Source organism: Cornus florida, unplaced genomic scaffold (assembly GCF_030987335.1).
Source record: "Cornus florida cultivar Cherokee Brave unplaced genomic scaffold, ASM3098733v1 CherokeeBrave_3.0.0_Hap2_Chr10, whole genome shotgun sequence".
NCBI classification, from domain to species: domain Eukaryota; kingdom Viridiplantae; phylum Streptophyta; class Magnoliopsida; order Cornales; family Cornaceae; genus Cornus; species Cornus florida.
The window spans coordinates 112,185,490-112,200,436 of record NW_026775580.1 but is presented as its reverse complement, the minus strand read 5'-3'; the positions used below and the strand labels follow the sequence as shown (position 1 = coordinate 112,200,436).

General features: G+C 31.7%; 1 protein-coding gene and 1 long non-coding RNA gene across 2 annotated transcripts; both read right to left on the bottom strand.

Moving 5' to 3' along the window:
• Window positions 1-5,693: 5,693 nt before the first annotated feature.
• Window positions 5,694-6,515, bottom strand: LOC132277208 (uncharacterized). The gene is made up of 2 exons (XR_009470990.1): window positions 6,323-6,515; window positions 5,694-6,136 (listed from the first exon to the last, which is right to left on the bottom strand). It is a non-coding gene; the product is annotated as an uncharacterized LOC132277208 (long non-coding RNA).
• A 1,956-nt stretch (window positions 6,516-8,471) lies between these two features.
• Window positions 8,472-14,219, bottom strand: LOC132277207 (uncharacterized). The gene is made up of 2 exons (XM_059778987.1): window positions 13,797-14,219; window positions 8,472-8,966 (listed from the first exon to the last, which is right to left on the bottom strand). Exons 1-2 carry the CDS (start codon window positions 14,061-14,063, stop codon window positions 8,781-8,783), a joined length of 453 nt encoding a protein of 150 aa, XP_059634970.1. The 5' UTR covers window positions 14,064-14,219; the 3' UTR covers window positions 8,472-8,780.
• Window positions 14,220-14,947: the final 728 nt, after the last annotated feature.

The following is a 14,947-nucleotide window of genomic DNA, read 5'->3' as shown; positions in this document are numbered from 1 at the left end:
TTTTTTTATTGTAGTTATTGTTTTTTTAAATTTTCAATTGTTATTTTATTTAAAAGTTATTTTTATTTTTTTATTTTTGGTAAGTAAAGAGAGTTAATTTTATTAATTTATTTATAGACAGTTTTTGTTTTGAAAGACATTTTATATTTTAGTTTTCGATTACCTATTTTTACATGGCCGCTATGAAGTATCGATTTTGTATTTGTCGGGCCAAATAGTACTACTCTAAATATATATAAGCTTTTGATTGATTAACAACTTTTGGGATTATGTTTGCACAAATCTGATGGTGTAAATGTATATGTGTACATAGTGAGATGTAAGTGTCTAACCACATACAATGGTGTAATGCCACGATTAATATAAAAAAAAATCCCCTATATGTATACACAATTTTTTGTTAACCATGACGGATGCTTTGTTGAGATAATTAGAATCCTCATGGGATTCAATTAGGGTTTATGTTTGAAAGTTTGAGAGAGAAAAAGTTCAATCAGATGATTTAGAAAAAAAAAAAAAAAAAATGGTAACCGGATGATTTAGGAAAAAACTAAAAGAAGTAAATTGGATAGAAGAGAGAATAATGCTTTAATGAGGACTTTTTATGATTATGAGTTCTTTATGTTTGTTTAATCACAGGATTAAAACAATTTTTTGAGATGAGGAAAAAGTCAAATTATTCATTTATGGAATCTTTTAATTCATTGATTTGATAAGATTGTTTACATGAACCTTTTAATTTATTGGTTTGAAAAGGTAGTTTAGCCGTTAATTTTTTATTCTTTCTTTTAACATTAATTTGTTGTAGCAGAGCTTTTTAAGGCAAATTTTAAATATATGTAGAATCACCAAGTCACGTATGGATGAAGTATAATGTTTCTATGTTGAAATTTTTGGGTCATGCAATAGATAAAAAAAAATAACAAAAAAATAATAATAATAATTCCTACTACATGAATATATGGCAATCAATCAATCAATCATCATCACTGTGCACCCCATGTTATGGAGAATGTTTAGAAAATGTTCCTTCAATCGCGCGCTAAGTTGTTGATGGGTAAAGAAGGATTGAAAAATAAAACCTTAAAACAAGGCATGACTTTGTAGGATTGCCATATATGGTAAATCTTAAGCCTAGTAATTATTATATTATTTAATACCTCCACCTCAAACATATACATATACGTACACTTCCTTGTCAGCATGAATGTGACAGTCTATCTAAATTCTTCAATTGATACACACAACTTATCCTGGCAGGTCGAATAAAATAATATTAATTTATATATAGCGGCTCAATATTATATGCATTTTATAAGTGGCTCAATATTATATGCATTTTATAAGTGTGTCGATATATTTATATAGATACATCACCAAACCATACTTTTTTTAAAAATGGCGAGATTCAAATTGCTGTATGTACACCCTTAATGAACAAATGTTTACAAGTGAGTTTTTTCCCATATATATATATATATATTTATATATTGGGAAATGATATCCCCACTCTATTTTTATCTAATTACATTTCATTTATTTATTTATTTTAAAAAAAAAATAACAAAAAAGTCATTGAATTCATTATATTCCTTCACTTATTTTATAATATCAAAACTACCCTTTATACAAACTCTAACTTTTTTTTTTTTTTTAACCTTCTTTACTTCTTACCTTTTTTTTTTTTTTTTTTATAAGCAATTTTTTTTTTCTGTAATTTTTTTATGGTCCGGTCAAAAGAAATAATTTATTCAACAAAAATAAACTTTTTTTTTTTTTGGTTTTATCGAAAAAGATAATTTATTCAATTGAGATAAAAAAATAAATAAAATTTAACCTTTTTTTTTTTTTTTTTTATCTTCACAAAAGAGAAAATTTCTTCAATAAATATATTTTTTGGGATTTTTTTTTCCGATCAAAAGAGATAATTTTTTTAACAGTTACTTTTTTTAAAAAAATTTAGTCAGAAGAGGCAATTTATTCAACTTAAATTTATTTTTGATCTTGTAAAAAAATTTAAAAATTGTTCAATACTTTTTTTTTTTTTTTTAGTCTTGTCAAAAGAGACCTAAAATATTAAAGATAATGGGCAATTTGGGAACTAATTGTAACTCACAATTAGTTATAAGGTGAGAAAATTTGAAAGGACAATTGTGTTATTTAAAAAATTATTATTATTTATTTGTAAAGTTAGGGTTAGAATTATTATTTTATTTAAGATTAAAATTATTAATTTATTTAAAGTGCAATTGAAGAAAAATAGAGTGCTGCCTCCTTATATTTAAAATTTATGAAGATGGGAGAAGAAGGATTAGTGTACATATTAGATTCCATAATAGCTTCTGGATGAAAATTATTTAAAAGGAGTGTTAATTGTCGATATTCTGAATTTAATACAAAGACAACCCTTCCTAAATTTATCTACATCACAAAAATGGAATTCTGAATGGGACACATTACTAAACAATAATTAATTAATGATACCCCTGGAACCTTAATTTCAGAATAATTAAACCGATAACTGGACCGAATGTGATAAAGGGTCAATGAAATTAAGAACATGTCTATTACTTTATTCTAATTATTTTCTTCATTAATCCATGATAACGAAAGGTTTCTTTTAAATAATCTTTTGTCCTTTCCCTCACTAAATCAGCAAATCAAATGGAGTTTTAATGGTTCATTTATTTCTTATCTCGGATATACAAGCCAATTGATTTTCATTTTAACAAAACCAGATTAATTAATTGTGGTTTTTTCGGCAAGTGGATAGTCTTCATTCAAGTGCTAGTAAAGGTTTGTATATCTTAGTTATATCATGGGACAAGCGTTAAAAAAAAAAAAAAAAGAATGTCTAAAGTATATTATACATAACACTTTTACTCATTATTTAAAAAAGTATGTAAAAAATATTTTTAATCTTTTCATATTGTACTACTAATATCATAATATAAGGATATTATGTGCACATTACCTTATATATATTTTTCTTTTTTAAAACTTTTTTCTCTATATATATATTTCTAAAACTTCTTCTTCAAATTATATATATATATATATTGAAATTTTGAGAATTTGTAAAATAAGGATTTGAATTTTTCAAAATTTCATTTTACTGTTTCTACTATATGTTTTTTCTTTATTTAATTTTTTTTCTTACCAACATTGTTAAGCAAAAAAAAAAAAAAAAAAGGCAAAAAATCCCAACACCTGTGTAAAATAGTTTTAGGAGTTTAGAACAAATTTGTTTTCTTTAATTTGCACTTTATTTTTATTTTTTTATTTTATATATTCAGAAAATTTGTTGAAGTTGAACAAGACCCGGTGAATAATGTCTTTGGGATCCCAGTTGATGGAGCTGAAATTCCAATCATTGCAACGTTTCCAAATTTGCCCACATACCAATGAAGCGAGACCTAACATAAGTTTACCGTTAGACAGGTTTCCAAACCTCAATAAAGCGTTGCCATTGCCTAAACCATGGGATATATACTAAATCAAAATGGAGATGAAGAGGACTGAGTCGCCAAACCATATGGGATGTAGGACATGTGCAGGTGAGATGGTAAGTCGTTTCAGGTTCGAGGCCATATCTTTTGCAAGTATCATCAATAAAAATGACTCTGAATTTGAGGTTGGAAAGAGTAGAGATTCTGACATTAGATATACACTCCTATAGTTTAGTATGCGCATATAAATCTATAACATTTAAAAATATGTGTAAATTATTCCCAAATACTTGTTGACAGTTAATTTTGACCAATTTTTTTAATTAAATCCCAAAATATCCTGAATTTACACTTAAAAACTGAGATCAGTGTTTTTTTTTTTTTTCTTAAAGATGTTTTTGGTATTTCAGTTTTCAAATTAACAAAATTTCCTTATTTGTTCAATTTGAAAAAAAAAAAAAAAAAAAAAAAACTTTTTTTGAATTCAAATTGGTAGAATTTGAAAAAAAATTGGTTCGATTTTCTTAGTTATTTTTCTCAAATTACAGCAATTATAATTTCAAAACTCCAATTTTATGTAACCGAAATTAAGTTGAACTAATTGATAAAATTGGAGAAAAGTTTGGTTCAATTTTTTTTCCAAAAGTTAAATACTATAATTTCCAAATCTCAAACATTATGAATAGTAAAAGTTCTAATTACCTACAATGTAGGTGACTTAATACTTATAGTTCTTGAAGTTGCAACCAAGAAACGAAGATCGTGCATTGAACCTTAACGAATAGAGAGCCCTAACTTTTGCTATGCAACCAGAGCGAATTACAAAGATGAAACAAAGAATTGCAAGTATCATCACTAAAAATGCCTCTGAATTTGAGGTTGGAAAGATTAGTTATAGTTTAGTATGTGCATATAAAATCATAACATTTAAAAATATGTGCAAATTATCCTCAAATATTTGTTGACCATCAAGTTTGACCAATTTTTTTATTAAATCCCAAAATATCCTGAATTTACACTTAAAAACTGAAATCAGTTTTTTTTTTTTTTTTTTTTCGTCTTAAAGATATTTTTGGTATTTCAATTTTCAAATTGACAAAATTTCCTTATTTGTTCAATTTGAAAAATATGAAGAAAAAAAAACACAAAAAAACATTAGGTATGTTTAACTGCATGGAATTGGTAGAATTTGAAAGAAAAAAAATTGGTTCAATTTTCTTAGTTATTTTTCTCAAATTACAGCAATTTTAATTTTAAGGCTCCAATTTTATGCAACCGAACTTAAGTTGAACTAATTGGTAGAATTGGAGAAAAGTTTGGTTCAAAGTTACAAAAAGTTAAGTTGAACTAAAATTTTCTCTAATTTCATCGATTTCAATTTTAAGACTTCAATTGCATGCAGTCGTATTTGCAAATTTTGTATATGAACTTCTTTTTTATTTTTTTTAGTGCACTTTACCTATATTTTATGTGAGCAGATGTCAAAGCCATAGTAATTTAATCAATTTACACAATAGGATTTACAAATAGAGAAATCATAATAGTTCTCATGCCAAAATAAGACTCACAATCTGAAAATTTCACGACACATGCAGCACACGTGTTCTAGACTTCTAGTACAAAGCATCCAATGTCAACCACAAATGAATACATTTGTGGAATGTAAAATATTCGTCGGTTTCTCTGATGCGATTCCCTTAAATTAATGAAATTGATGACTTACCTATTTTAACATGTTCAGCACGTCTTCAACCAATTCTTATTGTTGGACCTACATACCAGTCTAGACGCTAAGTTTGATTTCTTTTTTAAATGGGCTTTGGAAGTTGCAACTTTTAAATAGTCATGAAGATTTATTATGTACAAAGGGCTGGGTTAAGATATGGGCTGGCCTGAACAGATCGGGCCTGCCATATCTACCGTTCTACATTCAGATCTACCAGTCCACATTCGCATGGGCCTGCCCCATCTACCATTCTACAAACCAGCTCTGTTCATTGTTCATACAATGACCAATTTATGTAGTGCAGGGGTTAGATGGATCTTGATTTTTACGTATTAAATGAAATATTTATTCATAATGTTACATGGGAAGGCCTCAAGAGTCTTTAAACAAATCTACATATTTCCAATTAACAGAAATTATTTTAATTTCTAAATTAATGTAACTTCTCACCTTTGTATATTTGATGACACAAACATCATCATGGGAGTTTCTGAAAACAAATCAAATTACACAATTCGTTAAGAATATTCAAAATCGGATACAAAATATACTCACCCAAAATCAATGGTTTAAGTATTACAAAGAAAAAAAAGGCCGGGTCCGCAAAAAATCACAACCACCCGTCAATGTTCATGATTCACACATGAATATGGACCATTAATTGGAGAGATTGATTGAGTTGATGAACCTTTGTGGTCATGTAGATCATGACTTGATGATCTCTCTCTCTCTCTCTCTCTATATATATATATATCTACCAAAAACATCTCAAGAAGTTGATGAGGAAATGAAACAAGTAATTCTCTTGATCAAGCAGTTCATGTCGAACCATTCTCTCTAAGACGACGTTTTGAGGAAGAAGGTCGCTGTAGTAGAGCAAGGTTGTGACTGAGGCAGCTGGATCACCCACCATAGCTGTCACAAGCCTCACCATTGACCGAAACATCAAAGGTGTTAGAGACTGCAATATACATATAACATTATCAACATTTTTTATAATTTCTTAATTCAAACACATAAAATAAAACACAGGTACCCCCACTAATAGTAAATAGTCACACATTCGTTTGATTTATATATAAAAAAAAAAACCATAAATCATAAAGAAAAGAAGGATAAATTGAGATATGATGAGTGCGAAACATACCATGGTTTTGGTGAGCAGATGCAGCTCTCAACAGTTGTATTGTTGGGGGTGAGAGAAAGAGAGACAGAGAGGCTGTGCTTCAACTCTAAAAGGGCCAATATGCAGCTGAAATTCAGACCTACCCGTCCATGCACATGTGTTACTGAGCTAAAGCAATACAGATGGATGTTGAGAGAGAATCCAGTATTTCTCAGACCACTGGGAATAGGTGGTCTTGACTAATGAAATTAAGACACTTGTTATGCCCCCAAATTAGTGTTTCAGTCAAATCAACTAATCAAGCTCTCCCAAGGATTAAGAGAAAATTGGATGCACAAAAGTGTAGAAATTTATTACAAACAAATCGTTGGTTGATGGTTTAGCAAAATGTACCGTGTGGGCGTTACGATATAAGTAGAGTGAAATTCTAAAGTATTGTATGAAGAGATGCAAGATTCTAAAAAATATTAGAGAATTTATAAATATGAATAGAAGAGTGTATAAAAGATTCTAAAAGTATTGAGAGTGTTATAAAATTGTGGATATTCAGTAAAAAAAAAAAAAAGTGAGCAAATAGAATGCTATAAATATGGTACATAGCTTTTACCTTTAAAAACCTAATATGCATACAGGATGTTATATGCACCATCATCTCCTAGTGCCTTTGATCTCGTCTTTCTCCCGCTTATCTTATTTTGTAGTATGTCTCTCGTCTAGGCAGTGAATCACCTAAAAGTTACACTATTTTTATCTGAATTATTACTCCACAAAAGTATGGCTATAGTGGATCACCCATGTTGTAAACAAATAACTATTTTCAACTCCATCACAACAATTCTTGCTATTGTCATTTCAAATTTTAGTCATGCAAAAAAATTTTAACATTATAATGTAAGTTTCACTTATCTATATAAATCTAATTAATATTTATTTTATATGTACATCATTATTTCTTCAGAAATTTGACTATAATTCTAATATGTGTCTAGTGCTCTCACCATGCAAAGAAGCAATCTACCATAGAACAACACTATAATGTAAAAATAATAAATTAAAAAAAATAAAAAAAAGCCAAAATAAATACTACTACATATAATTTTTTTTCCAAAGGTTAAATACTATAATTTCCAAATCACAAATATCCAGCTCAAAATCTAAAACATTATGAATAGTAAAAGTTCTAATTACCTACAATGTAGGTGACTTAATACTTATAGTTCTTGAAGTTGCAACCAAGAAATGAAGATCGTGCATTGAACCTTAACGAATAGAGAGCCCTAACTTTTGCTATGCAACCAGAGCGAATTACAAAGATGAAACAAAGAATTGCATACAAGTTAATTACAAAGCCAAAGCCCCAATTTTGTACTTTTTATGCGGTTTGGTTTTTTTTTTTTTTTCCTCCCCCAATTATCTGATATGTTAAGTAGGATGCTAAACGCGGGTGCACTTGCAAAGTAAAAAAGTGTTCAGTTTTTGCCATTTTACTTTTTCAAGTAGTAATAACTGACATAAGTTTTGAACACGTAAAATCACAAATCCAAGGATATTTCAAGGACGTAGACTGAAATTCAGCAACTTAAGGGTTGGTTTGAATACGTTTATGTTAAATTAGGGAACTTAAATTGAGGGTTGTGTTTTTATTCATCCCTTTTTCAGAAAGAAATAAGTCATAAAGCAAAGTTGAGGATAATTAACTTGGGTTTGGAGTCAAGGAATTGAACGATTTGAAACGCAATCCCATTTTAGCATTTGAAATAACCTGAAATTTAAGAGACTAAAATAGGAGAGATTCGAGTGAACTGCAAAATTCAAATAGTATCAAATCCCACATATTTATGTTGACCTTAAAACAGAAGCCACTAATAAAAAAGTCCATTGTCTGACATAGGAAAATAAATCAGTAAGAGCTAATTTTTCTTTCTAATACTGGTAGGTAAGATCTAATTTTCCTGATTACTTGTACCCTCAACCACCTGCCTGAAACTGCCAAAATCTGAAACCTATGTGGCACCATCTGGAGATTGAGCTAAATCCCAGTAGCCTTCTCTCATCTACTTCCTAGTCCCACAGGAACTAACGTATTTCAGAACAGATCGATTTTTTTGAAACCTTACTTTTAAACCCCTTCTGAGCCTTCTCGATACTAGAAAGTTAGAAACAACGAACATAACCTTCCATCTCAAACTCGATAGCTAACAAAACTGTTACATTGTTAAAAATTCTAAACCGAACCACTTTAAAGACTACAATGGTATTTTTGTCTGTCAGAAAACCCCAAGTAACATTAGGAGGTTTACCACGATCTTCAGTTCCATGCAAATTCCCATTAACACCTCTTCAAACAGAAGGACTCCACTTTGTTGTGTATTAATTCCTTCTATATGCATTCCATATGCAGTACATAGCAAAAGGTAGCTCATTCAAAAGTTCCATGAAAGAAATTTAAGGCTAACAATAATCCACTACAGACTGAAAGCTATTGGTTTTCTGGTTTATCTGTCTCTTCCTGTTCAGGATCTTCTTCTTCCTCCTCTTTCTTCTCTTCATCTTCTTCATCCTCTTCGGGAGGATCATATGGCAATGGGGGCGGTAATGGTGTTTTCATTGGACTAAACTGAGGGAATATATCAGGCCTGCGTCCAGGTTTGGGCCTTTCCCACTCCTGTTATGTAAAACAAAAGTAAAATATTTATCATACTAATTAAGAAAAAAAACAAAAATTAGAGTGACTCTCCTCATTATTATGATAATTTCGAATATGGGATTCTTCTCACTTAAGATGATCCCAGGATTATTTATTAGCAATTGCATTATTGACACATAATTGTACCACAAACGCTAAGTAGATCCCTTAGAAGATGATTGCATGTGAAAGTGCTAGCTACAAATATAAGCGAGAAATTCAATGGCATGGAACTAGAGTAACAGTTATATAATACCACAATCATAAGATAAAACTGGTCATGATAACAGCAGCGACAAGTCAGGACAACTGAATCCCCGTTTTAGATGCTTTTCCTAGTTTTCTATTGGCCTAGCCCAAAGTATGACTGCAAGCGGGGCTCAACTTGAGCACATAATGGACTCTAGGTGGCCCTGACCAGTTATTTGTAGTTCAAACCAGGCTTGGGTTGTAATATTAGAACCTGATCCTTACCTAGGATGATGCATTTGGCAACACAACTCGGACCAAAAACGACGCATTTGTCAAATATGAACCTTGTTTCTCTTTCCTTCAACAATAGATTTCATTTTTACCCATGATAAAAACTTGGGAACCATTTTGGGTATCTTGTATTCAACCCAAACTTGTGATGGTGAACAAACTGAGGTTGAGTTGTAGCAGGTTCTGCTGGATATCAGTTTAGATTGGGCCCAGCTAGAGACGACCCCTCTTGAGTTGAGCATGGGACACCTCCAGCCCCATCCGACTCAGCAGAAATAGGGTATGCTTTCCCGGAAGAGGTTCCAACCGCAACAAAAACTCTCATCTTCCCAATATTGAGAAGCAAGAAATGCTATTCAGCTTGACAGCTAACGGTGAAGAAATTCCCAAAAAGAATTCATGCAACTTTTGAACAATGAGCTTCCAAACCTTCCCTCACCATAAAATTAAAAAAAAAAAAAATTTAAAAAAAAATTAAAATTAAAAAAAAAGGACAATTCTTAAACAAATTTAGATCAACCATGGCCGTGAAATCTCAATAAGCATCACTGACTATCACGACCCAGCCCGCATTGTATAGATATTGTCCGCTTTACACACACTACTCTTGGTGCTCACGGTTTTTCTACAAAATGTGTGCATATGGTTAAAGGGTGTCCACACATATAAATGTCATCAAACCTTTCCCAGCGTACAACTTAAGCAGACAATATATGCATGGTGTGGGGTGAATCGAGACAGATGGTATCAGACCCAATCCCCAGCCGAAATGAGAGAGCATGCAAAAGCCCATGAGGGTCATGCCAGTGAAGCCGCTGGTCCCAAGAGGGGGTGATTGTGATGTCTCTCTTATATGTGTAACCACCCCTTAACCATGTAAACGTATTTTGAGGAAAACCGTGAGCATCGAGAGGACGGTGTGCAAAATGGACAATATCTATACGGGGCGGGTTTGTGACAGTGGGTGGTAATAAATGTCAATGTAAATGGAAGTTGTTCTCCACAAAAAAATAAAATAAACTTAAATCAGGTCCCTGGTCACCTTAAAGACACAAAGGGGCTTCAAACTAGCTAGTAAATTATATTACAATGTCATTTCTTAGGCAATTAGTTCTTGAGTATATTTTTCAATGCTCCCAGTGTATGCATCTATTTTCCTCTATCATCCAAAAGACACTCTAGAAAATTAGAATTCACATAATGGAATACAAGTACTATTCAATTCTCCTATTGGAATGTGGCAGCAATAACAGTTACAAGCTTGCAGCAGATGAGGCAATATTTAAGTGGCATTAAGTAAATTCAAAAGGTGGTGGTAGTACTGCTAGTAATATTGACCAGATGAAATTAATAGAAAAGAGAAGGAATTGTTGAGAGAAATATCAAGGAGCCTTAAACTAAAAAAGATTCTCCACAAAGAACCACCATGGCCCCCCATTTATAAAAACATTGCACTCAATTTCCGGTGGGATGGAGATATTTTGGAAGGAAGTGTGTGAGCACAGGGGAATGTCTAAAGCGCCTTGGCTTTAAAGGGAGGGATGACAATCTTAGCCCCTTCAACAACCCGCTATAACTCAACCACCAAGCTAAAACCCCTAATGCATCCCATAGGTGTGCTGTTAACACCCATTGCTACAGAGAAAAAACCTTGGAATTAAATGTTAATGATCCGTGTTTTGCACTCTAGGTACAACAATACATCACGACAGCTCAACATAAAACACCTACACCACTAGAGGTTGTACCCTGTCAATACTCAATGAAGAAAAGGATAACTCTGTTTCACAATCCAACTTTTTCACACACTGTAGTTAAACTATGCTTCACCTACTTTGAACCAAGTATATATGCTTTTCCGATCGTAGATCTATGGAGCTCCATAAACACACTGATTATGAACTGCTACCATAGTAAAAAAGTGGTTAAAGGCTTCAAAATTTCTCAATGAGGTAAGTTCTCGCGTAAGGAAATTGTGCTCGTCCAGAGCTCTATTTCAAATAATCTCAGAGATTCCAAAGGAAACGTAGTCCAAAAATGGGCGATCTAAAGATCGAATCACATGATTAGAAAGTGTTGGATAGCAGAAGCGCGCAAATAAGAAATATTATCCAACAAAAGCCAACAAAGCAATCACATAAACACAAGATATACATGGTTCAGCCAAAACCGGCCTACATCCATAGATGAGAAAAGACTCCACTAAGATTCGTAGAGATATTACAACAATAGAGTACCAACACCACCACTACACGAGCCTATTTCCTCACTACATGCATCACCAGTGTTTTTCTTACTCTTCCAACTTGCATAATACCTCTACCCATCAACTCACTCATGAGACTACATCTCTCTCAATCTCATAAGTCTCAACCCAACGTCTATGTATCTATTTATAGAGTTCCAAACCCAATTCCTTATTGGATAAGGATTACCAAACATAATACAACTCTAAAATAGAAACATAATTAGAGTAGGAATTTGAGACACAAATCCTAACAATCTCCACTTTGGCTCAAATTTCATCGAACCAATCATCGCTTCCCATGGCACTGATCATGACAATTCTTTTGCAGCTTCAATCTTGACGATACTCCTACAAAACTCCAATTGTCCACATTATACGTTGCTCGATCAGTCAAACCTCCAAGGCTCCACCTTTACTACTCGAGCTCTATGCCATGTAACCAAGCCGATTGACTCCACCTACAACCGAAGCCCATTGCAGCACATGTTGAGACTTCTTGTGTTTTCTGGATCTCCTTCACCTTTGGCTCTGATACCAATTTGTTAGGCAACGGAAGCACACGAACAATGAAAGATCCAACAAAAGCCAACAAAGCAATCACATATAAAGTTATAAACACAAGATATACACGGTTCAGCCAAAACCGGCCTACATCCATAGATGAGAAGAGATTCCACTATGATTCTTAGAGATATTACAATAATAGAGTACCAACACCACCACTCTACGAGCCTATTTCCTCGCTACCAGCGTCACCGGTGTTTTTCCTACTCTACCAACCCGCATACTACCTCTACCCATCAACTCCCTCATGAGACTACATCTCTCTCAATCTCATAAGTCTTAACCCGAAGCCTATGTATCTATTTATAGAGTTCCAAACCCAATTCCTTGTTGGACAAGGATTACAGAACAGAATACAACTCTAAAATAGAAACATAATGAGAGTAGGAATTTGAGACACAAATCCCAACAGAAAGGGTAGCATAAGAATAGGAATTAAAGTCGGCTTTTAGGGATCATCCTAAAATTTAAAACAATCCAAATACAGCCATTACTTCATTAATTATTTTCACCTTTTTGGATAAGTTCATTATTATTTTTATCTTACTTTTAATAAAAACTACTAAAGACAACAATGCAATTAATTAACTATTATATTTTCTGATTTTATTTTTGCCCAAAACAATAATAAGATAATGTCATTACATATTTCCCTAACTATACATGGGTGTGTGTGTGTGTGTGTATTGCTATATATCAGACCAAGTGATAATACTAACTTCGTGTTATTATGTTTATATTTTTTGTTTTGCTCAAATGTCATTGATAATGATGATAATATCATTCACTATATATATATATATATTATGATCTCATTCTCTCCCTTAATATTAGTTGTTTAGAATGATGATGCCGTTATATCCTCAGCCCCCTCATTATTGACAAATATCTAATAAAATACTTGGCACCACTTAAAATTTATTTTATCTTATACAATCATTTCATTCAAATTTCATGTTCAACATATTCCGTAATATTTATTATATCCTATACAAAAACAATATTCTATTCCCATTTCTAATCCCATAGTCAAGTTATCCTGTATATAATTTCTTGTTCTAATTGTGCCTTTTAAATTGTATCATTTTTCTCTTTTTGTGTGTACATATTATTTCTAGTTTTGCTCCTAATATCATTTACTTATATATCAAATAAAATATTATGCTAAAAGTCTAAAAATTTTCTTACTTAGAATTACTAATAATTATCCTATAATCTCTGTGTTAACATATTTCAAATTTTCAACCAATATTATAGTACTTCACATCACCTGATACATTGAAAAAAAAAAAAAACCATTGAGCTGTTGCCTTCTTAACCTTGTGTACATATATGATACTATGATAGTAAGCAAAATGTTTGGTTTATTATCACTGAAAGAGGAGAGACCAAAATTACATCATCAAACAAATAAATACTGTAAATAAAAAATCACAGATACTAGGCAATTCCAACATAATATGTATGTGTGTGTCTGTGTGAATATATAAGTATAGAGAGAGAAAGAGACATACGATTGGGAAATCGAGAGGGTTCCGGCGAGTTAATTTTTCCTCGTCGGGGGCCATACGAACCACGTGCCTCCCTGTCCTCCGATTACTTTTATAACTCGTAATCATCAGCGTTCGTCGAGGTACGAACAACGGCGTGAGCACAGAAGAGCATGGGCAACTTGTTGAGGACGACGAAGATGGAGATGTGTATGAAGATGTAGAGGGCAATGATACCGATTTTGAAATTGACGATGGTAGAGGAAGCATTGACAGTAATATAGACGCCATAATTTATATATGTGTGTTGCCTCTCTACTTCAGTGTTTCAATTCCTCCTCCTTCTTCTTCTTCTTCTTCTTCTTCACCAGCTCCTCCACTTCTGCCCCAAATCCACTACCTACGCCAAAACCACCTTTCAACTCGCAGTACCTTCAGCGGCTTATATAGTGCGTCGCAGCTCTACCAATTTTCATGCACTCCCGGGATAACGGACTTTTTAGCCGATTACCAAAATGAATGACATGTATTTCCCAAAAAAAAAAACCAATAATAATAAATAAATAAATGAAAGGACTTGTCTAATAATGTTGGGTCCATAAAAAATACTCTCTACTAGTATTACCTAAAGTTGTCTAATTTGTTTTGAATTGGCTATTATGATTTTACCATTTATTTCATAATTCAAACTATAATCCCAACTTCTTTTACATGTATTTCATAATTTGAAATATATTTTATTTTGATTTTAGGTCAACTGAAAGTGGTTTATATGTGTTTATATATATATATATTATTGTGAAAAAAACTCATAAACTATTGTCCTTTTGCAAATAACCCCTTAAATTACAAAATGCCCTTTGAACTAATGATTTGTTGTAGTTAAGGATAAACCCGTACCAAAAGGTTATTTTACCATTTCTAATTAAATTTGTCATTTCTTATTAAATTTTTTTTGTTATCTTTTTCCTTATCTAAATATTAATTAGACCATTTACCTTAGTTTATTATTATTATTATCAATTTATGATAAGAATTAAAAATGTATATATAAATAGAGTTGTAATTGCTAACTACCATTTTCTATAATAATTAACATATTATTAAAACTTTATTATTTAAAATAAATCTTATTATACTTGGTTTAAAAAATTTTATCTTAAAAACGTACCTTC

Excerpts from the sequence above, each read along its gene's own strand:
- LOC132277207 (XM_059778987.1), bottom strand. The coding sequence starts at position 14,063 with ATGGCGTCTATATTACTGTCAATGCTTCCTCTACCATCGTCAATTTCA. Across the intron at positions 8,967-13,796 it reads ACCCTCTCGATTTCCCAATC|GAGTGGGAAAGGCCCAAACC; the intron begins GTATGTCTCTTT and ends TTTACATAACAG.